This window comes from Balaenoptera physalus (assembly GCF_965194825.1).
Source record: "Balaenoptera physalus genome assembly, chromosome: 14".
In the NCBI taxonomy this organism is placed as follows: domain Eukaryota; kingdom Metazoa; phylum Chordata; class Mammalia; order Artiodactyla; family Balaenopteridae; genus Balaenoptera; species Balaenoptera physalus.
In genome coordinates, this window is record NC_138893.1 from 88,022,205 (window position 1) to 88,047,128 (window position 24,924).

The 24,924-nt window shown below is 38.4% G+C and overlaps 3 protein-coding genes across 23 annotated transcripts in view; 2 read left to right on the top strand and 1 right to left on the bottom strand.

Moving 5' to 3' along the window:
• The window catches only part of RUFY2 (RUN and FYVE domain containing 2), a 50,223-nt gene extending 37,452 nt beyond the window's left edge, over nt 1–12,771 (top strand). For 7 of the 12 annotated variants that reach the window (XM_082424470.1, XM_082424478.1, XM_082424469.1 and 4 more), the window contains 3 exons: nt 4,418–4,466; nt 10,506–10,583; nt 10,678–12,771. In XM_082424470.1, coding sequence (XP_082280596.1) covers nt 4,418–4,466; nt 10,506–10,583; nt 10,678–10,821 — 271 coding nt within the window. In that variant the 3' untranslated portion in view covers nt 10,822–12,771. Of the gene's footprint in view, nt 1–4,417; nt 4,467–10,505; nt 10,584–10,677 lie in introns of those variants that run through there. The other 5 variants (XM_082424477.1, XM_082424479.1, XR_014253304.1 and 2 more) reach the window with 4 other exon arrangements.
• A 1,249-nt stretch (nt 12,772–14,020) lies between these two features.
• HNRNPH3 (heterogeneous nuclear ribonucleoprotein H3) lies at nt 14,021–24,916 on the bottom strand. Of its 5 annotated transcripts, none has more exons than XM_082424571.1 (10): nt 24,808–24,916; nt 19,212–19,346; nt 18,545–18,683; nt 17,847–18,031; nt 17,304–17,390; nt 16,902–17,017; nt 15,729–15,864; nt 14,893–14,988; nt 14,717–14,809; nt 14,021–14,321 (listed from the first exon to the last, which is right to left on the bottom strand). In XM_082424571.1, the coding sequence occupies exons 2-10, from the start codon at nt 19,321–19,323 to the stop codon at nt 14,245–14,247; spliced, it is 1,041 nt and encodes a 346-aa protein (XP_082280697.1). In that variant the 5' UTR covers nt 19,324–19,346; nt 24,808–24,916; the 3' UTR covers nt 14,021–14,244. The 5 variants fall into 5 exon arrangements, with proteins under 5 accessions (XP_082280697.1, XP_082280698.1, XP_082280695.1 ...); XM_082424572.1 differs by lacking the exon at nt 24,808–24,916 and adding an exon at nt 24,626–24,764; XM_082424569.1 differs by lacking the exon at nt 24,808–24,916 and adding an exon at nt 24,378–24,542.
• PBLD (phenazine biosynthesis like protein domain containing) overlaps nt 23,518–24,924 on the top strand; it is a 43,446-nt gene continuing 42,039 nt past the window's right edge. For 2 of the 6 annotated variants that reach the window (XM_082424589.1, XM_082424596.1), the window contains exon 1: nt 24,803–24,923. The gene's annotated coding sequence lies outside the window, so the exon portion shown is untranslated. Of the gene's footprint in view, nt 23,841–24,700; nt 24,924 lie in introns of those variants that run through there. The other 4 variants (XM_082424593.1, XM_082424594.1, XM_082424591.1 and 1 more) reach the window with 4 other exon arrangements.

A 24,924-nucleotide genomic window follows, 5' to 3' on the forward strand; every position in this document is an offset into this window, starting at 1 on the left:
ATCAGGTTGAAATTAAGCAAAAACAAATTCTTCCCTAATACACAGAATGATGTTCTCTTTAATTTTTTTGCCACACGGCCGCATGTGGGATCTTAGTTCCCTGACCAGGGATCGAACCCGCACCCCCCTGAAGTGGAAGCGCAGAGTCTTAACCACTGGACCACTCCCAGGGAAGTCCCTGATGATCTCTTTAAAAATTTGTTGTGTGCACATTTCATTGTCTTTTTTCATTATGTCAAGAGAAAAGATATTTCTGAGGTGCTAAATAAACCTTTGGAGGTAAATTAGCAGCATGACTAATTTAGCCATTGCTGTGAGTCACCTTCAGACAAGAATAAAAAAGAAAAATTTGTTGATGATGAGGGACAGAGTTTGGACCAATACTTCAACCTTTGCTCCTAATTTACCAGAATTGGCTTTATGTAGACCATTTGGGTGTTATTTAAAATGGGGTTGGAATTTCCTGGTGGTCCAGTGGTTAGGACTCCACATTTCCACTGCTGTGGGCACGGGTTCCATCCCTGGTCAGGGAAATAAGATCCTGCGTGCCACACGGTGCAGTCAAAAAAAAATTTTTTTTAAATAAAATGGGGTTGGGAGGCGGAAGGTCATACAGAATAATATGAAACATTTAATTTTGTTAAAAGGGAAAACTAATATTTCAGAAAATTGTTTTTAAGCTTACCATTCAAGATCTGTATTTTCAAGCAATGACTAGGAACTTCCATGGTGGTGCAGTGGTTAAGACTCGGCACTCCCAATGCAGGGAGCTCAGGTTCGATCCCTGGTCAGGGAACTAGATCCCACCTGCATGCCACAACTGAGATTTCGCATGCCACAACTGAGATTTCGCATGCCACAACTAAGGAGCCTGCTGGCCACAACTAAGGAGCACATGTGCTGCAACTAAGGCCTGGCACAATGAAATAAATAAAATGAATAAATAAAACAAATATTTTTTAAAAATCTGTGACTAAATTTAAAAATTAGTATTCATTAATATCACTCACAGAATAAAGTATCCCTCCTACGGTTTATCAGCTGTGTGACTTAGGGCTGTTTATTTAACCGCTTTAGGCCCATTTCTCCATTTGTAAATTGGAGAGTTATAAAATCCGTATAGGGTTCTTTTTCTGATTAACAGAATAAGTATGGGAAGGCACCTAGCACAGTGCCTTTCCTCATCGCAAGCAGAATATCAGTTTTCGTGTCTGTAAGATGAGCAGGATGGATCTGAAAGTTACTTTCCCGTGCTTACTTTCTGAACCAGCAATTTTAAATGTAAATGATTAATTTTAATTAGAAAAATACTTTTAATAAATATTTACTCTTAATTGGTTTCTTATTGAAGGATTCTTATAAAGAGAAATTTTGGTAGATTTTAAAAGGCTTTATTTTTTTATAAGAGCACTTTTTTTTTTTTGGTTCTGTTGGGTCTTCGTTGCTCTGCACGGGCTTTCTCTAGTTGCGTCGCGTGGGGTCTTCTCTTCATTGCCGTGCGTGGGCTTCTCATTGCAGTGGCTTCTGTTGTTGTGGAGCACGGGCTCTGGGCGCACGGGCTTCAGTAGTTGCGGCGCGCAGGCTCTAGAGCGCAGGCTCAGTAGTTGTGGCTCACGGGCTTAGTTGCTCCGTGGCATGTGGAATCTTCCCGGACCAGGTCTTGAACCCATGTCCCAAGAATTGACAGGTGGATTCTTAACCACTGCGCCACCAGGGAAGTCCCTTAAAAGGCTTTAAATGTTAATTATTATTCTGAATAAGTTATAATTGTAGTAGATAGACTATCTAATTTGAGGATTAAAGAAATGAAATAAACTTGAACTGTTCATATTTGAAGAAAACATGGAACATATGAAATATTAGGATGAAATATTCAAGTAAGAAAATCTAGACTAATCTGTGTCATAATGACTGACAGTTTAGAATACCTGAAGGAGGAAAACCAGCTTTTCCCTTATCCTCATTGAGGCTTAAATTCCAAGGAGAAAAACTTTTAGTTTAAAAAGGAAATTACTAGGACTCTTCCAAATGTAGTATTCTGTAAATGCTATTCTTTCCATATAAAGAGACTTACAGATTTTTTTTCCTCAAAGGAGGGGTTTCAGGATTATCAGAGGCTTGTATAATTTATGGATGTTTTCCTATAGTGTCATAATTGTATCACATTTATTACATTCTCATGTTTTATTTTGACCCTTCTCTATGCTGTTTTCATGCTGTGGTCAAATACTTTCACAAACTTAAATACATATTTCTGAATAGAATTTAATTAAAATGAATAATATAGACATCTGTTCCTTGTCTAGGACAAGGAAAAGGTGTTCTTGTACATTGTGTTTATTGGAACTGTAACTGATACTCTTTTTCTTTAGGTACTTTGGCAATTCGCATCAGAAGGGAGCAAGCTTTTTAGAGTCCATATTTGTGAATAGAGGCATTTTAACCAGAAATATATCAACACCAGTAAATTTTCATATAGAAAGTATTTCTGTAGTGAATGCCATTAAGTAAGCTCTTTTATTCCTTACTCAGTTTTTCTATATAGCAGTTACTGTTTTGGCCAAAATTCCCACCAGCATCAATTTTCCTTGGATACATTTTGTAGATGTGAATTCAGCCAAGAAAATTTGATTACTCTGTTAATATTTTTATACTGTGTAATTTTACATTGATTATTCCCACTGTAAGAGTCATTATGCGCCAGATAAAAGACTAACACTTTGTTTCTATGTCTTGGAACAAAGAGCATTTGTAGGGCAAAGCAAGTTTCCTAATGTTCTGCTTCAGTAGCAGAGACTTTAGTATTTTATGTACCTTTTGATCCAGTAATTTCATTTCTAAGTTGTTATCCTAAGAAAAATAATACAAATGTTTTGGTCATTTCAACTTTAATGAACAATTTTGTGGCAAAGAAATTTGAAACAGGTTGAAAGTTCAGCACTGGATAATTATATAAACTACATACTTCATATTCTTTTTCATGGTATACCATGTAACTATTTAATATAATGATGTGGCAGATAGTTAATAACAAGTCAGTAGCTCTAATCCTTTCAGGATATATTGTTAAGTCATGTAGGAAACTGTAAATAATTTTTCCATTTGAAATACACATACTCATTGATATTTAGAGATTATCATCTCTGGGTAGTGGGATCACAGATAATTAAATATTGTTACTTATAGTCTGTATGTTAACATGTATTTTCAAGAGGTAAAAAACTATCACAATTATATCTTCCTTAATATTTCCACTCTCACTTACCACTCTTTTGCATCTGCTAGAGAAATAGTGTTCATAATGGTTAACCTGTCGGCTTTGGGGTCTCAGAGGACCAGGGTTTGAATTCTGGCTTCCCCAGTTACCACCTGAACTTCAGCAGGCCTCACTTTTTTCATCTTTATAAGTGTTTTTGAAGACTAAATGACATCATGCAAAGTTTATAGCATAGTGTCTGGTACATCATAAGCCTACAATAAATGATAGCTGTCATTAGTAGTCATAACCACATGAAAACACCAATATTCTTTCTTTTTTTTTTAATTTATAAATTTATTTATTTATTTATTTATTTTAAAGGGGGAAGAGGAGGAAATGAGGAGCTTTTTTTTTTTTTTAATTGATTGATTGATTGCTATGTTGGGTCTTCGTTTCTGTGCGAGGGCTTTCTCTAGTTGCGGCAAGCGGGGGCCACTCTTCATCGCGGTGCGCGGGCCTCTCACTATCGCGGCCTCTCTTGTTGCGGAGCACAGGCTCCAGACGCGCAGGCTCAGTAGTTGTGGCTCACGGGCCTAGTTGCTCCGTGGCATGTGGGATCTTCCCAGACTAGGGCTCGAACCCGTGTCCCCTGCATTAGCAGGCAGATTCTCAACCACTGCGCCACCAGGGAAGCCCCTATAAATTTATTTATTTATTTTTGGCTGCGTTGGGTCTTCGTTGCTGTGCGCAGGCTTTCTCTAGTTGCGGCGAGCGGGGGCTACCCTTTGTTGCGGTGCCCGGCCGTCTCGTTGCGGTGGCTTCTCTTGTTGCGGAGCACAGGCTCTAGGTGCGCAGGCTCAGTAGTTGTGGCTCACGGGCTTAGTTGCTCCATGGCATGTGGGATCTTCCCGGACCAGGGCTCGAACCCGTGTCCCCTGCATTGGCAGGCGGATTCTTAACCACCACGCCACCAGGGAAGCCCAATATTCTTTCTTTTAAAAAGTAAATTTTAAATCTCAAAACTATTTTTGCTTTAGGACATTTTGGAAATATAGGAAAATATTAAATATAATCCTACTAGCCAAAGAAGATCATTAGAATAATATAGTATATACCATTTTATATCCTATGACAATTCAATACCTTTCTAATGAATTACTCGATGTTCTATATTTTAAAATGTGTACTGAAATTTGGACCTATTTATAATCTTTTTAGATCAAAACTTAAAATAGAAGATATAAAAGAAGCCAACAAAGCATTGCAGGTGAGTGTAAGTATTTTCCTCAAGTAGGAAGGTATGGATATATGTGAAAGTCTCCAATAAAGGTAAGGCCCTGTGTACTATTATTGAATCCTGGGATATATAGAGGCAGAAGCAGTGAATGGGGAGCTTGTATGATGGGGTCCATCTCTTCCCTATACCTCTAGAATGGGGAGCTAGTATGATGGGGTCCATCTCTTCCCTATACCTCTATTAAAATTCCTCATGTTGGAAATGACCTTGGAAATAATTTTGTCCACTTTCCTACAAAGTGTGGCATGATAGAGTGAAATTGCCTTTGAATTTGATAATCCTTAAATTCCTGTGCTAGTCTATTACTTACTAGTTTTTGACCTTCATCAAGTCACATATCCCCATGGAGTCTCAGTTTTCTCTTCTGAAATTGGCTTATGATTTTGCATAGGGTTGCTTTGAATATTGAGTAGGTTAATGTATGTGAAAGTGATTTGGTACAGTTTATTAGTATATGGTTCTGAATGTATCTGGATGCAAGAATCTCTTTACAACACAGGAGAAAATACAGTCCCTGTGTGAGTACTTCAGTGACAGATGGCTTCCTACTACACAAGCTACCCATTTGGTTTATCAAAGTGTTACATGAAAGTAATTTAAAAAGTCAAATTGTACTAGGAAGACTTCAAAAAAAAAAATGGAAGCAGTCTCTTGTTTTCACCCTCTTGTCCCTTATCCACCCCAGCTCCTGCCACCAGAAGGGGGTTACTTTTAATTCCTTTAGTTGTTTCTTCTGGTATTTATTCCCCTATTTCTTAAGTACTATTCAGACCTATCTATTGCCTCATCAGCATGGTGGATGAGGAGTTTTGCTCACTCTCACCCTGGTCTGTCTTCTCTTCACTGCCCTCCCAGTATAATTAAGTAAAAGTTTTTGTGACATTTATTTACTGTGTATTCTTTATTATGACTATTTAAATATTGTTCCTTGCTGGGCCAGGTAGTATATTGCAATTATATTTTCTTTCTTGAACTACTTTTTATTTCCTCTGGAGTTAATATTTACTCTCCCCCTACCTGCCCCTTTAAGTTTTGTTGTATTTGAGCATCAGACTTTTCTTATACTTTCAAACAATTCTGTAAAGTGCTTCTTGATAAAAGGTTTTCACATGGTAAAATGAATCGGGTAACTGGTTAGTTTTCTTTTTCTGTCGGAGTCATCCCTCCTGGAGTCTCTGCTTTACTGCTCCTCTCTGGTCTGGTCACCCTTTTTCTTTTTTTTTTTTTTTTTTAAATAAATTTATTTATTTTATTTATTTATTTTTGGCTGCGTTGGGTCTTTGTTGCTGCGCGTGGGCTTTCTCTAGTTGCCGCTAGTGGGGGCTACTCTTTGTTGCGGTGTGCGGGCTTCTCACTGCGGTTGCTTCTCTTGTTGTGGAGCAGGGGCTCCAGGCACGCAGGCTCCAGTAGTTGTGGCGCACGGGCTTAGTTGTTCCGCGGCATGTGGGATCTTCCCAGACCAGGGATTGAATTCGTGTCCCCTGAATTGGCAGAGATTCTTAACCACTGCGCCACCAAGGAAGTCCCTGGTCTGGTCACTCTTATCCTGGCATTTCCCTTTGCTGCCATTCGTTCTTTCAGCTGTTTTTGGGTTGTTTTTGGCCACGTCACACGGCTTGTGGGATTTTAGTTCCCCGACCAGGGATTGAACCCTGGCCCTCTGCAGTGAGAGCATGGAGTCCTGACCACTGGACTGCCAGGGAATCCCCACTAGGCAATGCTTCCTTTAGTAGCCTCCTAGAAAATGGTGAGTGAAGATAAAGATTTTATGAATCTGTATGCCTTTATTCTGCTTTCACATTTTTTTTAGGAGATACGTAGGGATGTCTGCCCAACTGTCATTTTTTAAACTCTGTAAAATTTTTTCTCTGTTAAATATATATCATATATGCAAAAGAGGACACATATAGTATAACTTAAAAACACTGGCATACTCTGTTTTAGCTTATAATAGAACATGTGTGCTCCCTGATTGCATTCCCCTCCCTATAGTAACAGTCCTCTATTTTTCGTTAATCATTATGTTGTTTTTCTTATAGTTTTATCATTCATGTCTAGCTTTAACAAAATATTATCCAGATTTCCGTTGGTTTTTTTTAAAATTTATTTATTTATTTATTTATTTATAGCTGCGTTGGGTCTTCGTTGCTGCACACAGGCTCCCTCCGGTCGCGGCGAGCGAGGGCCACTCCCCATTGCAGTGCGTGGGCCTCTCCCTGCAGCGGCCTCTCTCATTGCGGAGCACGGGCTCCAGGCACACGAGCTTCAGTAGTTGCAGCACGTGGGCTCAGTAGTTGTGGCTCGCGGGCTCCAGAGCACAGGCTCAGCAGCTGTGGCACACGGGCCCAGCTGCTCCGCAGCATGTGGGACCTTCCCCGACCCGGGCTCGAACCCGTGTCCCCTGCATTGGCAGGTGGACTCCCAACCACTGCGCCACCAGGGAAGTCCCTTCCCTGTTTATATGTGACTTCGTTTTTTTTTTTTTTTTTTTTTTTGGTCCTTGCTATTGTCCAGTTGATGGGTCTGAAACAGCTGTCCTGCAGTTTCTCACATTTCAGATTTTATCTGATTGCTTGTTCATAGTAGTCTTAAATTTGTTACTCTATCCCCTTTTAAGCCTGTAAACTGGAAATTAAATCGAAAGGCTTGGTTGGATTCAGGTTCAGCCTTCTGTGAGACTTTTTTATTTCTGCTACCATATTTTTAATATTCAGCAGGCTCTTTTTTTTTTTAAAATTAATTTATTAATTTTTGGCTCTGTTGGGTCTTTGTTGCTGTGTGCGGGCTTTCTCTAGTTGCGGCAAGTGGGGGCTACTCTTAGTTGTGGTGCGCAGGCTTATTGCGGTGGCTTGTCTTGTTGCAGAGCATGGGCTCTAGGCGGACACGGGCTTCGGTGGTTGTGGCATGCGGGCTTAGTTGTGGCTCACGGGCTCTAGAGCGCAGGCTCAGTAGTTGTGGCGCACAGGCTTAGTTGCTCCGTGGCATGTGGGATCTTCCCGGACCAGGGATCGAACCTGTGTCCCCTGCATTGGTAGGTGGATTCTTAACCACTGTGCCACCAGGGAAGTCCCTCAGCAGGCTTTTATTCACTCATTTTTCCTTTTTAAAATAGCATCCTGTTATTTTATCTCTGGGGATATTCATTATAGTTTCTTTAAAGTTTTCTTTTGCTACTGCCTTTCTGTTTCTTCTGAATTCCATTCTTGGGTTTGTTCTTTGGTTGGAGTACCTCATGCCCCAATCATTCCTCAAATGTTGGATGATCTCCCAATTTCAATAAAAAGCACAAAAAAAATCTTGGAAGCCCTGTGTGTGTTGGTTAGGTGGATAGGGGTGGGTTGTAATAGACTGGTAGGCCTCAAGCATAGAGAAATCTGTTAACTACCGAACTGATGGTATCCTTTCTCAATGTTAGTACCTACAAGACTCCTCTCTGGGGCAGTTGACGTTCTCTAGAGAAGGATCCTCTAATATCCTGTTTGGAGGATTTAAGCTGGGTGGCTGACATTCTGGAACTGGGCAGAGAAAAATAGCCATTTGTTTGCCGAGCAATAGCTTGCCCCTTTCTAGTTTTTGCTCTGCTTGTGAACAGCTTTGTTTCGTTGAGGAAGCTACTTCAGCTGTCTGGGTCTCAAGTTTTCTTATCTGTAAAATGAAAGCTTGAAGGTGCTGATCTCTGAGGTCCCGTCCAGCTAATACACTAGGCTTAACCTACAGTGTACAGCTTTTCTCTTTGGGAGAGGGGCAGGGTAAGTTCAGTCAAATTAAAATTAAAATAAGTCTGGAAATAAAGTTGGAAGCTCAACCCTGATGTCAGAAGGTTACTTCTGAACCAAATGATACTGCTTGGAAATCTGCTTCACATCAGGCTCTCCATCCCTAACAAATATAGCTGGGCAGGAAGCAAAGTTGCTTCCACTAGGTGGCTTTGGGACATTTGGCAAATCACTTTCCTTTTTATGGTGTTCTTCAAGTTGGATTGAATTATCTTTACGGCCCCATCTTGCTTTAAAAAAAAATTCCACGATTCAAGTCATATGACTCTGCTGGTGTGTCTGATATGAGCTGTCTAGGTTTTCCCTTTTCTTTTCTTTCTTTTTTTTTAAACCTTCACTTCTTACAGTCCTGTGTTCTAAGGAGCCTTAGACTGCCTGAAGTGCAGTAACCCAACACCATTTGTCTTACCTCTGCTATATCAGATAACAGCTGCTGGTTATTAAGACTGTGAAATAAAAACAGCTGATATTAACCTTGTGACCTTGATCTGTGAATACTTAGTCCTCGTCTCACTTTCTTCAAAGAATTCTGTCAGGTAGAAAAGGCTTTCAAGACAACTCAGGCTTTTGAGAAATAATGTCTGTTGGCTCTTCTGCTTGGAAGATTTTTCTCTCTTTAGCTGGTAAAGGTCTTATGCCTTAGAGGTACACTGTTGTAGGTGGCACTTGTTCCATCTCCCAAGTGGTAATCAGATATACTTGGTTCTTTGGAAGCAGTGGCAATGTAGCTTAGCCTGGGCTGTTTCTGAAAGGGAGATGTGATGAGATTAATCAGAAGCAGAGGACTCCTCTTTCACTTAGGTCTTCCCGAAATAAAATGGGCACCACCTAACAAAGTTGCTTTCACAGGGAGAAAAATGCTTTTTCTAGCCAAGAGCTTGGTTAGTTAAGAATGGGTCAAAATTTTCCCTCCAAATTCTTCAATAATTGTTTTCAGTTTAAATCAACAACAACAACAAAGAAAGAATGGGTCAAGTTAGAAATTTTAGGTATCAAGTTAACTTCCACCTGTTCAACACTACTTATATTTGCCACTAAAGTTTACATAGTAACTATTAAATTTGTGAGTTACAGAAGGTGAGGGAAATTAATAGCAGTGTAGAACTGAATTTAAGGTGAAGTCTTACCTAAAATAACGAACTCCGTCATCTGATTTCCAAAATCTCTTCAAATTTTGTGGATTTGCTGTATATAAGGTATATATACATAATGCCAGACTCATGCATTTCACATAATGAAAATTTATCCTTAAGTGTTTTTGGACTGGATATTCTTTAGGGTTCTTTCCTTTTTCTAAGTGTAAAGCGTTCTTTTTTTTAATTATGTGTAACACAAAGTTACTTAGGTCAATAAATTTTAAGGAATTTCACATGTTCTGATTCTTTTCACTGCCAATCACCTTAGTTCCTCCAAACTCATAATCTTCAAGATAAAATAGCCCTCTCAAAAAGAAGTTATCATGTGAGTCAGCCCACAATTCTGTTAGGCTTCTTTGATCTCCAGTGAAATATGGACACACTTCAAAATTCCCCACCTGTAATCTCTGGGATCCAATTTCCTCAAGCGATTTACTTTAGGACCATGTTTAGGGTCAGGAGATGGCTCTGCCCGATTGTGAATTTGACACCCTCTAAAAATGTATTAGGTTCAAATCATATTCACTCCTAAGCCATCACACCCTAGAACAGTACAGATCATTGGGATATGCCAATACCTAAGATAAAAAGTTTGACTGTTACGTTTTTCATAGTTTACTTGGCAACTCTGTCTTGTAGTTCTTTCCCACAGATCTAACAGGTAGTTCTATGAGTAAAGGAAGCCACACAGTTAATCTATGAGGCGTTTCCAACGATGTAGGTATACTAGGGTTTTTTCCTTAAAGAGAATTACTATCCATAATAGATTTTTGTTAAAAACATTTGTCATGGAAATATTCAAATATTCTGTTGTAAAGAATAAAATGAACCATGACCCAGTTTCACTATTTATCAATATATGGCCAACCTTGCTTTATTTATATTCAACCCACATCCCTTCTTCCTCACCCAGATTATTTTGAAGCAAATTCCACACTTGTTAAATCTACAACTATTTCAGTATATCTGTCAAAGAAAGGACTCATTTTTGGTTTATCTACATATCTATTCCTATAAAATGCTCTTGGTTGAAAATATTTTCACATATAACTTTTAGTTACCAACTTGAGCATTAATATTTGTATTTTTCCTACTAGGGACTGGTTTGGTTGAAAGACAAAGAAGCAACACATTGTAAACTTTGTGAAAAGGAATTCTCACTCTCTAAGAGAAAGGTAAGGGAGATAGGAAGTGAGTCCAAAAGTTATGTTGCAAATATGGCTTCTAATTTTACTCAAAATTTTTTTCTCTGATTTTTCCATTTAATAGCACCACTGTAGAAACTGTGGGGAAATTTTCTGTAATGCTTGCTCTGACAACGAACTGCCTTTGCCTTCTTCACCAAAGCCAGTACGGGTTTGTGATTCCTGTCACGCATTACTGATTCAGAGATGCTCATCTAACTTGCCATAATACTCCAGAACTAAATTCTTATGTATGAAAAGTACCTACGATGAATGTTATGTATGAACGTGTATACAGCGTATTCAGACAGTCCTTCTTAAGCAGCTTTCAGACAGCATTGGTACCAGTTTTACTTTCCACATATTCAACTCACGGGAATTATAAACTGTATAATGACATTTCCTTCCCCACTGTAACTCAGAAAGAATTTGATAGGGCATGCTTTACAGTAACTTTATCCTAATTCCTGATGTAGTAATCATGTAACTCTTTTCTTAATGCCATTGAGAGGTCAGATAGCATAGCTAACACATTTGCCTTATTTTGTAAAGACCTTAAAAATAGGGCTTCAGATTGTTTTATTCTCCAGATTGTCAAACTAACATTTGATGGTGCCTGTAATTTTCTTAATGCACTTTAAGGCTTCAGTTCTGAAAGATTGGAGATACACATTTTAGAAGTATTTATATTTCAACACATTTTTCATTACCTTGGTAAGATTTCAACAATATTTATTTGCTCCGCCTTCCTCTGCCCATTTTGCATTAGAAAAGGCCTTCCTTCTCTAAAAAAGTCAATGTGACATTTGCTGATAACTTTCAGATAACAGTGCATTACAGAGGTATTATTTTGCCTGAAAACTTTTTATTTTGAAAGTAAGTTAAAATTCCATATGCATTTCTTAGGGAGGACTCACACCCCCTTTGAAAGTCAAAACATAAATAAACCCTTCCCCAGAAAAAAATGTAGCAGGGATTACAGGCTACTGATTTGATCCTCCCCTAAGCATTTAAGAAGAAATCTAAAATGCAATAAAACTTTGCTTTTGATATGACAGTCTTGAGTAAAAAAATTCTGTATTACGTTTCCATTCCAGTAACTTTTAGGAAGCATTACACTGTAGCAGTCTACTACTACAGTATATATACAGAATAAAATATTTACCATTTACTGAGCACCTCCAAGCCAGGGCCTAGAGTAAAGATGTAGTTTCAGCCCTGCCATTAAATTCATACTTGAACTATTTCAAGCATGAACGTCAATAAACACTAATCCCTGCCATACCAAGAATTTAATCCAGTTACCCTTGTATAATTAACCATCTGAACAGCCTCACCACTTGGGGTTCCACTTTTAACCCTAATTTAAATCATGCACTTTAAGTCTGAGAACCTTTTAAACATGTCATAGGTATCTACATTACTCCTAAGAGCATTAATGAATCATGGCTACCTCCCTCTCTGGTAGGATAAGGTTGCTTATTCTATAGGATTGTTTCGTCAGAGTACATTCTTCCATTGAAGTTTAAAATTATTTAATTTTCTAAATTGCCAAAGTATGAAACCATTATTTTACTTTCAGATTTATCTTCTCCCTAATCCAGTTTTCGGTGTTCAGTTAGAACCGACACACCGATTTATAGGTGGTCCTTAATGCTCTGATAGGAATATTTGAGACATGAATTATATTCTTGGAACTATTTTGTACTGATGGGATTGGATTAACATTTTTATGATTGCTGAAAATAAGAATAAGCAAAAATGAAAATTTCAAATACTGTTTTTTATAACTGTGCTTAAATTTAAAATGTGATTTTCTTAAATTCCAAGGCTGGTTTCATTCAACAAATAAACCATGATTTTTAGTCCCCCTTTAAATTCTTTGCCACTCAAAACTCATGTCATCGCCATTGATTTGGGCTTTTTGTAGGCAGGCTTTTACAACAGTAATACAAGTTGCTCCATTTTGTTTTGACTTTTATCTAAAAACCATTCTACTAATTTTGGATTTTTTGTTACACAGCTGTCAATTTGTACTTTGTGAACTTCACATACCATTCCCTCATCTAGTACTACCACAGTAATGCTATCATGGTGCCAAGGAATTGTGATTGTAATTCTTCTATCCACAGTTTTAAAATGTGAATTTTATATAACAAATAAAAGATTTGAAAAATTAGCCCACTTTAGAAGGCGTACGTTTTAATAGGGTAATCCTGGGGAAATAAAAGCACATGTCATCTTTTTTTAAAAAGTGGTACGAGCCTAGTACTTATTAAATAGGTCATTAAGGGAGTAGAGGCAGTAAGATGAATCATTGCTCCAGTTGATAGGCTCCACTTATATTATCAAGCTGCCTTTTCTAACAAGCAGAAATCATTCCTTAGTCACTCCGTCTAATCTTCAATTAGACATAGTACCTTCTACCAATTTGATTTATAATCAGTAACTGACACAAAGCATTCTAGGACAGACGCCATTACTCTTATCTCCCACAATGATATTTATTACATTAATAACATTTCTAGCAAAAACAAGTAACAAGTTCAATAACTGAATTCACATTGACAGGTTTCATTTTGATCCATTAGCCAATTTGGAAAAAAGCCATATTGATCAAAGGGATTAAAAGTAAAAAAGCACCTTTTCCTTGCTACATATAATAATTTTTTAACACAATGGCTCTAAAACTGCAAACATTATCAGATGCAAAATCCAATCGCAAGACTCTCAAGACATGGACTTGTGTCTTACATTTTTTTTTAAAGTAGTCATCTATACAGTTATTAAAAAACCATATGCTTTAACTACTGGGCTGGAAACTGAAAATACATCTGTGAGAATTAATTATACTCCATGGTAAATATCTTTGTACTTGCACTGAATTCTCATGTCACTGAGAACCTTAACTTAGTCTAAGACATTTTGAGAAGTTACAACTATCACTTTTGGGAAACATTTTTTTGGTACGTCAGTCAAGTGCTGAGGGGATTTATTCTAAAATCTAGGGCTAGAATTTAAACTTTCAACACTCCCATCTGCAGGTAACACAGTTATGAATATTCTTATATCCAGATACCTCTTAGATCATTAACATTTCAGAGCTATGCCTGATAAATGACTTTTGAAAAAGAATAATATAGAATTAGCTGAATTTATACTCCTGAAGCCATCTAAACTCATCTTTAAGGTTTTATATTTACAGTATTGTCAAGGAAAAATTATTAAAGAGTTACACTAATTATTTTCCAAGCTCTATTCTAGATGTCTGCTTATTAAGACTTGTAGTTTATGCAGAGGTGAACCACTGTCCTCTAAGATTACACTAAACTACTTCTTGTAGAGCTATAGTAAAATACATCAACCCAAATCTTATGAAAGCAGCACATCCTCAGGAGTAGCTAGTATATAAAAAGTATCAACATCAGTGGTTTGAATATAAAAATTTATTTTTTTAAGTCAAAGTATGCAACAAATAAAACCTACAGAAAACAGATTTTCCCATCACAATCTGTTGCTTTACCAAATCATAGTTTGAAAACACATTCCTTCAGTCATTATAAAGTTCTTAAAATACAAAAGAAATTAAATCTGTAAGAAAGTCTAGTAGACCAGATGCTGTTGTCAGGACTTCTGTATCGGTGGTTATGCTTCAGTACATCCCACGCCATCCACCTCCACTCATGCCACCTTGCCCATAGTAACCACCACTGCCTCCACCACCACGGCCTTAGGGAAAAAAAGACATTAAGAACCGTTTAGAAGATATAAATGTATAAGATATTAAATAAAAATATATACAACATTGTAAATCAACTATACTCCAATTAAAAAACAAAACAAAACAAAAAGGGACTTCACTGGTGGCATAGTAAAACTCCACGCTCCCAACAGAGGGGGCCCAGGTTCAATCCCTGGTCAGGGAACTAGATCCCACATGCATGCTGCAATTAAGGAGCCGGTGAACCACAACTAAGGAGCCCACCTGCTGCAACTAATAAAGCCCAGCGCAACCAAATAAGTAAATATATATATTTTTTAAAAAAAGAACAATAAAATGAACTTTAACTCTGCACCACATAAGAGGACTAACACAAACTGAATCAGAGTAACCAGACACTTACCATAACCACCCAGGCCATCAGGAGTACCATATCCTCCACTGTAATTGTTCCCCATTCCCATTCTTCCAACAGATCCATAGCCTCCCTGATTATCTTTAAGAAAAAAAAAAAAAGAAGAAAAGTTTGAGACTGATTGCTAAGTGTCTAAGTCAGCTTATTTTAAAAACTTTACATACCCATTCCATCTCTGCCATAGGCTCCCATTCCAGAACCTCCCATTCCAGAGCCGCCTCCAGGAGTTGAATTCAAGAAGAGTTCAATGTATCGATGTTCTTTAGGGGAAAAAAAGTAATATGGGAGAAAGGAATGATGGATCAAATTTATCAGCAGAAGTGTGAAAAAGTTGACTGGCTAATATTAACTTGAAAAAGTATGCTTGCAAATTCCTAGTGGAGTGACAAAGTGAAGGCCAGATAGGACTAAAATCTAAGTTTTGTTCAAACTGTTCAAGCTAGATAGAACAAGTAACAAGTGTTTGACGCCTCAGTTTCCTTATCTATAAAAGGGCTGACATTATTTTAGAACCTGATGGTATACGTCTTAAAAATATATTCCAGGCCCATTCATAGTATTGAATTAGAATATTGAGGGTAGCCTGAGGGTAGGGTCTGGAACAACTTATTAAGTATCAAGTGACTGATGTGTGGCCAGATTTGGGAATCACTAGTGGAGTTTAAATTTAATGGCTTAAAAACAGATTTGATGACATGCAGGAATAACTTACCCAAGTTATCAACGAATACGTTAAGAAACAGAATTTGCAAACGGCATAGAAACTCAGGCAAGTACAAAAAACATACGAATTTTCTTCTCTTTAGTAACTTAAATTCTAATAATCTGTCAAGTATTAAGAGTCTGAGTAAACTTCAATAGAAAGCCCCCTAGAAAGCCACTGAAGTCTGAACTTATTAGAGGCCACAAGGTTTCAGGCCCCAGACTACTAAGAGTTACCTACAGATCCCAGAACCTCTTACATTTGAGGAATTACAAATGAGAAAGTTATACCACTTACGCATGTTATTCTTATCTTTAGACATGGCAGCTACTGCATCTTCATGTGTCACAAACTCTACATCTGCTTCTCCTGTTGCTCTGCCATCAGCTCCAATATCAATATGCACTCGGATTGGATTTAGTGGTGAGAAAAACTAAAGAAAACACTTATTTTACTTTTCTATTTAGATTACTGAAAGTCAATTACCACACACTTTGGTTTTAAGTATATTAAAACAAATGCAAAGAAGAGATCTCTTTTAAAGTAAGCCAGGGGATATATTAAATTTAAAAAACATTTCTAAGCTAAAGAACAGTTTACCTTAAACAAATGAAAAAGCCATATTTTCCTTACTATACTGAGAAGGAGAAGAGTAAGCTCCCCTGGCCCACTCCCAAGAAAGGTATTTCAAAATTGTTTGAAAAAAGTCACCCGGGACTGACATATGCAGAGAAATTGGGTGTTAAATGACTCAGAACAATGGAGTTTGATAAACCTACCCACTGTATATGCAGAGCTCCCAAAATATATCATTTAGTTCTAACCACAAGTTAACCAGATTTAAGTGACCCCAAAAGGCACCTGGAGCTTGGTCCAATTGGTTCCCAGTGAGATCAACAGCAAAATTTTTCTTTAAGTGCTAGCTGATAAATAAATACCCTCAGCTTTGTAGGCCACTGGGTCTCTATCACAACTACTCAGTGACTGACTTGGCCCCACGGACTGAAATTTGCTGATTCTCTAACCAATGTGAAACAAACCAGTTTCAATTCAGTAATAGCAGCATCTACTACCATTATTTTCAGTTCAATTTCTGATCACCACATAAGCCTAGAAAGCCAAACCACACCACTCAAACTTACTGACTTGTCACATATTTACAACACTTTCAAAACTTGACACAACAAGGAAATAATCTTCCAGTCATCACCTCTCTGCTCGTCAGTCTTTCACAAAATTATTAACTGGACTTTATAAATGTAGCTTTTAACTTGCTTGAATCCTATGTAGGCTGGCACACAACGGACACATATTCATCAACTAGTGAAGATAAGGACATATGTATTTTCATATTAAAGGGTTTTTTGACATTAAAACTAAAAAGACAAAGATGAGTACATTAAAGAATTTTCAAAATTTAGAGACTATGATTATGCACAAAGTCACTAATAAATTACTAAAATTACTCACATTAGCAATGTCATTTTCAGTTGCACGGAAAGGTAATCCCCTCATATGTACAAAATGACCACCATGAAAACCTGAGCTCGCATCACCAGCTCCACCATAGCCATGTCCTCCCATACCTAGAGAATAAAATTTCCAAAGATTATTTCTTCCCTATACACACCTTTTCCTATTTACACCCTTTTTTTTGACAATCCCAAGAAATCTTAATACTTATAGTTGTTCTAAATATCAAATGGAGAATTTTCCTGTAAGTATACATCTGTATAAAGCCCTATGCAGGAATGCACTGAAATATGCCTGAGTTGACTTTTGTATACAAGTCACCTATATTACCACTAAGTGCATGTAAAGCAAATACTGAAATTCACCTAAAAATGGCTATGTCTTTAATATTTATTTTACCTCTTCCATCTCTCATTCTGTCATCAAAGCCATCATTTCCATAGCCATAATTATTATAGCCACCATAGTCATCAAAACCTCCATAACCTGTGTAATTTAAGGAGAAATACATGAATAAGCTTTGAAGAGACAAATTTTATAATCCAGTTTACAAAAGCATGTTTTGTGGCAAGCAGTCTGGCAACTCTGCCCTCCCACAAAGTTTGCAACTTCCAACTTAGTGCATATGAAAAAAGCAGTTAACACTTGGTGGAAATTAAAAATATGAAAAGGATACATTTAGACATCAAAATTAATTTTCACCCTGATGCCAAACAGAAAATTTCAAAACGTAACAATCTTTTAAAAATTTTTGTGTAAGTAAACCAGGTGCCAATATGTGCATCAATCAAATCCCATAGCTGGCCATGGGAATCCATCTTTTCATGAACAGGTTTTAAAACCTAGTAGGTACTGAATTACTGCCATTTCTGTATTTCTTGACAAAGTGTCAGGAACATTAAGAAAATGACAACAGAACCTTTGTTCATTAGATACACATACCACCATCATATCCATCACCTCCTCGTCGCATTCTGTCATACATACTTCCACGCCCAGCTCCATAATAACCCCCTCTTCCTCCTATTGGTCTATCATATGGTCCCGGTCGCTGGCCCAGCAATCTTCTTGGTGGATCATAAAATCCTTTGATTTCACTCCTGCTACTTCTGAAGATCTCAATATACCTATTTGAAAATGGTTTAAGGTACAGGTTTCAGCATAAACGTACTAGAGTAAATAAAATATTGGGCAAAATGCAGTAAGTTTTTCTACATCTAGATATAACCCAATTTAAATTGCCTAAATACACCAAAAGTTAACATTTTTTACACCTACAAACTTAAATAATTAATATTTAAGTTTTACATACAAATCATTTGAAAACAATTCACAAAATATAATTTTAAGCTTGTTTCCTTTAGTATGTAATAGGTGTTTAGAGAAAACAGGTGATTATACAAAAGCATTTATCAACAACATCCTACAAAAAAATGGAAACAATCTAATTTTAATTTAAGCGAACTATTATAGCATTAATTCCCCACCCAAATCTGTAGTTTCCAAGTTAAATTTAGATAATTATCAATTCTTTTAAACTACCCCAGAAAAATGTTACTGTTACCCCCCCATTTAAGCAATAGTGACCCACAACCCCCAAAAATAAAAATTTAACACCATCCCAAACTCTCCATCCCCACCTGTGCCCTATTCTTTCCTTGTGTTTCCCCAGAGCATTTTCTGCTATCTCCTTTGAAGCAAACTGCACGAAGGCCTCCCCTGTGCTTCTCCCCTGGTAGTCCATCGTCAATGTTATCCCATTTGGCACGATTTCCAACCCTTTAACCCAAGGACAAATAACCCCATCAAGGGGAACAGTGTTAAAGGCTGAAACATTCCCATCTGAATCAAATATTTAAAACAAGTCTAAACAAAACAAAACAAAAAAGCTTAGTTTTCCCATCACCCCATAATATAAAAGGAAGATTTTTTTCAAATATTATTGGATTACATAAAAATTTTTCTGCAACCAATGTCTTTTAAAATTACACACACACTCTAAAAGCCCACCTAATATTACATGGAAAAAAAAAATCAAACTTAACTATGCTCCATATGCTAATTCATGATTCATTTCATCACATATAATTACTCTCAATTAAGTTTATTGCGTATTAGTTAGGTTTTATATATTTTTACACATTCTGTATTGAATATTAACTGGAGCACATTTCATAACTGAATACATTAACCCAGATATACTCAAATCAAAAAGTCCCCCAAACAAATGGGTTTTACAAATTAAAAACTGAGTAACAGAAATATAAAATTAAAATACTACTAAACTTTGACTAATACTAGAGGTACCTTGAAAGAACTGAACTATTTCCTCTTTGCTGCAACCAAATGGCAGTCCACGAAGTCGTACTGTCCCATCACTAGCGTCATTTGGACCATTATGTTTCATAACCCAATCCATCTCAATACCGTTTGATTTAAATGCTATAAAAAATAAACAAGCACATAAAGCAGTCAATCAAAATATACTCTTGCCAGAGGTACTGAAGAAACACCTCTCAGTGGTGCACAACAGGAAATGTTAACTATGGTTCAGTGACTTCAGTGACAGCGTCACAATACAATGGTACAACACCTTTCTATTAGGGGGTAGGCAAAAGACGGAAAAGGCAGTGAAACCTGACCCCCCCCCCAAAGTACTGAATTTCTAAGGATCAAATATTATATATTAACCAATTTTAAGAAAACTTACATAATTCCACCATCAGTCTTCAAACTCTATTTCTTCACCCTGTCATCTTAGTGTCAACTCTAGCCTCTTCCTCATATCTCAAACTTTCCAGGTTTTATTATTCACTTGAATAGTTATGCAAATTCTTTAAAACTTAATCACCCAAAAGTTGTACATAGTACCATCATTCATTCACAGTAAGAGCCTAAGTCACAAGTACAATGAATATTCTCCTTTGATGCTGGAAAAATGGTATTAGAAGTCTCAACTTAATAGATGCACTATAATTCTGAACACACCAAATTGTTTTCGAAGGGGGAAAAACTCCTATCTGTGTTTAAACCTGATTTAAACACTCCCCAAAAGCAAGTTTTACAATTACTGAGTTAATTAGGCTGAGTTTAAAAATTGAGATAAAAGGGCACTCAAAAGTGAATAGCTTTCAAACAGTTTTTTGAAGCCACCTGTTTGGAAATTATTGAAGATAGTAATATTAAAAACCAGTTTACTCACTACTTTATACAGAACTTTTAAAAAAGTAATGCAATCACATTCAAAAAGTATTAAAAACGGTATGAGACACCCTCCTTCCCCCCCCCAAAAGAACCCATCCACCAAATTCCCTTCCCAAGAGACAATCACCCTTTCTTTTAAAATTCCCGAACATTTTAAAGAGGTTAATGCAGAAGTCCTTCAGCTGCAGAAACTTACCAGCTCTTATAAATTTCACTATGCAGCTGTAGGAATCCTACTCACCTGAATATTTCAAACCTTTCCCTCACCACCTCCTCCCCTGTAAACAAAACAATTTGTTCACTTGATTCCTTTAAGCTTGAGGATATTTCATATAAACAGTATTCACTAATATTTAATTTCACACAATCTAATTATCAGTGCAACTGTTAAGGGTAGCATCTCAAAAGAGTAAAATTTTTTCCCTAGAATCCACGCATTTAAAATAAGCTAACGTAGAAATTATCCAAATGTGGTTATTAAGCAAATACCTCTGGCATACGAATCACATGAATCACATTTGGTACTTGGTTCGCTGTTTTTTTTAAACGCCATCCTAAGTGCCACTCTAGACACAGATGTTCAAAATAGGAATACAAATTTTTATCTGACGTTACAACTAATTCTTATGCACACAAATAACTGGGAAGAACTTTTAAGAGAAAGGAAACCCTGGGTTTGAATCCCTAGTCTGCCACTCACTTGCTACTTAATTTAAGCAAACTACTTAACCTCTGCATTTTTAACTGTAAAGTGCAGCAGTGGTTACTTATACCTCACTGGACTGTTAAGGAATCCGTGCTTGGTCTGCAACATGGCAATCATTCAATGGTGGCCATTGTTATTGGATTTTAAGGGGCCCTATAAAACTAATGAAATAACCCACAAACAAAATAACCTTAAAGGAGAGGAAACCATCCTCAATCTTGAAAGGAAATAAGGACTGTTACAAGTCTTTTTCAAAGTCAACAAAGGCTTAAGTTTTCAAGTGTCCTTAGGAACTGTCCAAGGCAGAGAGAGAGAGGGAAAAAAGGGGTCTTTGGAAATGTTTACTAGGACATGTGATTAGCTAGACAATTAAAAAAATAGTTCTAGAGTCACCCTGAAAGTAGGCTTTGAGAAAAAAGTTGAGACATTTTGGAGATCTTTATCATTTTCTTAACAAAAACAGGCAGCAACCTAAAAACTGTTTTCTACAAAGGGAAATTTAAGAACAGAATAGGAAAAAATAGGGAGGCTCTAACCTCAAATGTTAACTTCCTCATGAAAAACTTAAGAACTTTGCAAAGCCAATCTAATCTGTTGTGAAAAGATGTGGTGGCTTTATTTCATTTAGAACATTACTTTTTTTCAATGTAAAGGTACTGTTTCAGGAACAAATACCAAAAAAAAAGACAGAAACTGACTTATCTTTACTATAAATCGTATTAGCACTTTCCAAGAAATACTAGGCAAGCAAACTAGTTCTGATTTTTGGATCAGCCTATATCAATGAGACCTATATAAAAACAACAAACATAGCCTAGAAAAAAAATACCAAGCTGTTAACACAATTTTAAATCAGGATAAATTAAGCAGATTCGGAAAACAAAGTATTTTATAGGGTGACTCTCTACCCCGTGTGTATGAAGAGTACCCAATAAAGAAAGCCATACTCTATTATCTCTTCAAAACTCAAAATTTGAACCTAGAATTCTATTTATAAAACAAAACCAAGACGAACTCTAAACACATAAAAAAAGACAATCTGCTCTAATACCTTAATAAAGCTGTCTCGGCAACTACCTAAATGGCATTCCCTAATTATTCAGGATAATCCACCTCAACCTTTCTTTACAACAGTGTCATGGCTAATCAGAATGCTTTTTAAAGAATTCCTCGTGTTAGCACCAATTAAAATACCAGCAGTTGAAATACTAAAATAACTTTAGTCAGTTCTATATGAGATTTTAAATATAATTTCCTAAACATTATGCTAAGTGAAAAAAGCCAGTCACAAAAGACCACATGTTGTGTGATTTTAAATGGGTGAAGTCTATGATATGGGAACTGTATCCCAAAACTGTTAAGAAAAAGCATCTAACAGAGAGGCCAAAAGAGATAAAATTCCTTTATAACGCAGAGGCATATACTGTATGTATTATACTTCGGAAAATAGTAAGGGTTTGATGCATTAGTAACTTTCTAAATGGTAGTCCACTGCTGCTAAAAAATGAGAAGGAACTTCAAAATTTGGTCAATAAGTGGTGATGAAATTCTTAACAGGTAATTTTACATCATTTCCCTTTCACTGTGCTTGCTCCTTAATTGTTTATTTTTTTGGCCGCACCGTGAGGCATGTGGGATCTTAGTTCCCCGACCAGAGATGGAACCCGTGCCCCCTGCATTGGGAGCGCGGCGTCTTAACCACTGGACCCCCAGGGAAGTCCCATCATTAATTTTAAATAAAAACAAAATTAGAGACACCTCTAGTACCTAAAGGTGGCGAGGTCTCTAAAATGATCAAGTTCTTCTCTAGAACAATGTTACCAGCCACTGCAGCTCAGCCAAGAACACCAGAAGAACACAGTTATTAAAAATATAAAGGCAATTAGATGCATTTCCAGATTATGATGCAGATGAAAAAGAGGGCAGAAAACAAAGATTTCTAGAGTAATCCAATCAGGGAAACTGTTACATCACATACTAGGAAACTAGTATAGGAAACTCTGGGCTGTCTTTTCAAAGTCCACAAGAATCATAAAACATCTTCACCAACAGGAAGAGTTTTTTGTTTTTAAAGCTGGAAAAATAGGCTGCCTGTCCCTTTTGTACGGTCTTCAGCGAAAATTACAGAACCAGTTCTCCGACTGTTCCAAGGACCGAAAATCATCACAGCATCACATAACTGAACTTGTAGTTTGTCTTTCTGTTGAGCAGGCTTATTTTCTTGGTCAAAACGTTACTACAGTCCTACACCAAATAGAAAACATGCTTAGCTACCAAAAGAAAATAAACCCTAACTGTATTTTGAAGAATCTTACTTCTACAGCCTTAATGCCCAAACAATCTCTGCACAAAATCCAACCCTTGGAGATTTAATAATTCAATTCCTATACACACAGTTTTGCCATCACTGGTTGTGTTTTAACAACCATTCCCCCAAAACAAAACTCCTACTTAAGTTCTAACCCAATCAATATTTGCCAAACTACACAAAACCATTGCTAAACCATCCCACCCCCGCCCACAGGTTCCAAAAGCCTAGTTCCACAGTTCACTGGATCCAGACGACCTATTTGAAATAAGTCCATTTCACATTCCTATCTGGTAAGTCACCCGCTTTTCTGCTTACAAAACAATTACCCACAAAGTCTTTCGACGTTTAAGAGAAGCGTGGAAAAAAATACCCTTTGGAAAATGAGTACGTACTCTTTTCGAAGTTCCAAATCTGGACTATAAGGGCCGGCTAAGCGTCCTTTATTCCGCCCCGGAGACTTTTCGTTTATCTAGCTGCCCTAGAGACCAAAGAGCTAGGGAGAGTACGCCCCTTCCCCCCCTCCCCGCCCGGCAGCCAAGCCTGGCTTAAAAACCTTCGCCACCGGGCGGCGGAATTACAAAGGAGGCCGTCTGGCTCCTTTGTCCTGGATTTGGGAGTTGAGCGCCTTCGTCGCCATTGGCTTTCCTCCCCCAGCTCCAGCCTCTCTCATCTTGGGAATCTGCGTCAGAAGTCACTCGCAGTCCCGCCGGCCCAGGTAGCCCAGCCGAGACTGCGGAGGAAGGGAGGCCGCGGTGGGAGGCCAGGCCCATCTGGCGCCATTTCCATCGGGAGCGCGCCCGACGGCCCAGATCCTCCCGCCACCCAAGTGCCCGGCCTTTCCCTGCTCGCTTCCTTCCCCACCCTCATCCCTTCCACGGACCTTTAACCATCCCCCGGACTTCTAAATCAGTTTTCGGAAGCTGAGGGGCAAAAAACAGAAAGAGAGGAGAAGGGCGGGAAGCTGAGGTGGCCGCGCCGCCGTACCCAAAATGGCGGAAGCCAAACCAGCAGGGAAAGGAGAGGAAGTGCTGGATGACCCCCACTTCGGGGCTCGGTTTCGTTCACTGAATTCCACCTGAGTAAATCCTCCCCCCGGCAGGCCGCCCTCCTTGAAGTGGGAGATCGCCTGGGAGGCGCAGCCTGGCCGCCCCCGAGCGGCGACCTCCACACTTCCCCCCGCAGCCCCACCCCCTCCCAGTCGCTCTTTCGTCCTTCTCCCGACTCCGCTCTCGAAACCACCAGCCCAACCTACCCCCTTTTACTTCAGATACCCTGTCGGGCGACAGTAGCCCCGACTCCGGTGCTCGCGAGGTCCGGTCGTGAGCAGGGAGAAGTCGCCCGCCTCGTGCAGCGCTCCCACAACGGTTCTTCCAACCGTCTCCGGCGGCGGCAACCGCTAAGGGAGCTGCGCAGCAGAGCGACTGGCTTGGGGGATGGGAGAGAGCGAGCGAGGAGGAGGGGGTGGAGCGAGAGCAAGGAAGACCGGCCGGCCCCACTCACGCGAGACAAGAGAGTCGGCCCAGCCTTGGCGCGGACGGCAGGAAGTGCGCTTGCGCGTTGGTGAAAAGCCCGGTTGTTGGGGGGAGAGGTGGAGAGGAGCTCGGAGCTAGTCCAGTTAAAGAAAGAGGCTGCGAACTCCACCTTTTTGCTTCCCATAAAACTATCAGATCCTCAGAGGTCACCTTTCTGCTCTCTCGGGTAGGATGTGAAGAGGTAATAGTGGTCCTGTGTTGCAGGAACCGTGGCGTCCAGGTGTGGAAAAGTTCTCTGCTGCTCTGCCGCACCAAGAGCAAGTTCGG

Bases quoted from the DNA above. Each gene is read 5' to 3' on its own strand.
- HNRNPH3 (XM_082424571.1), bottom strand. From the start codon at position 19,323: ATGGATTGGGTTATGAAACATAATGGTCCAAATGACGCTAGTGATGGG. The intron at 18,684-19,211 runs GTACCTCTAGTA...CTTGGGTTAAAG, and splicing joins AATAGTTCAGTTCTTTCAAG to GGTTGGAAATCGTGCCAAAT. The intron at 17,018-17,303 runs GTAAAATAAATA...TTTATTCTCTAG, and splicing joins CAGAATGAGAGATGGAAGAG to GTATGGGAGGACATGGCTAT.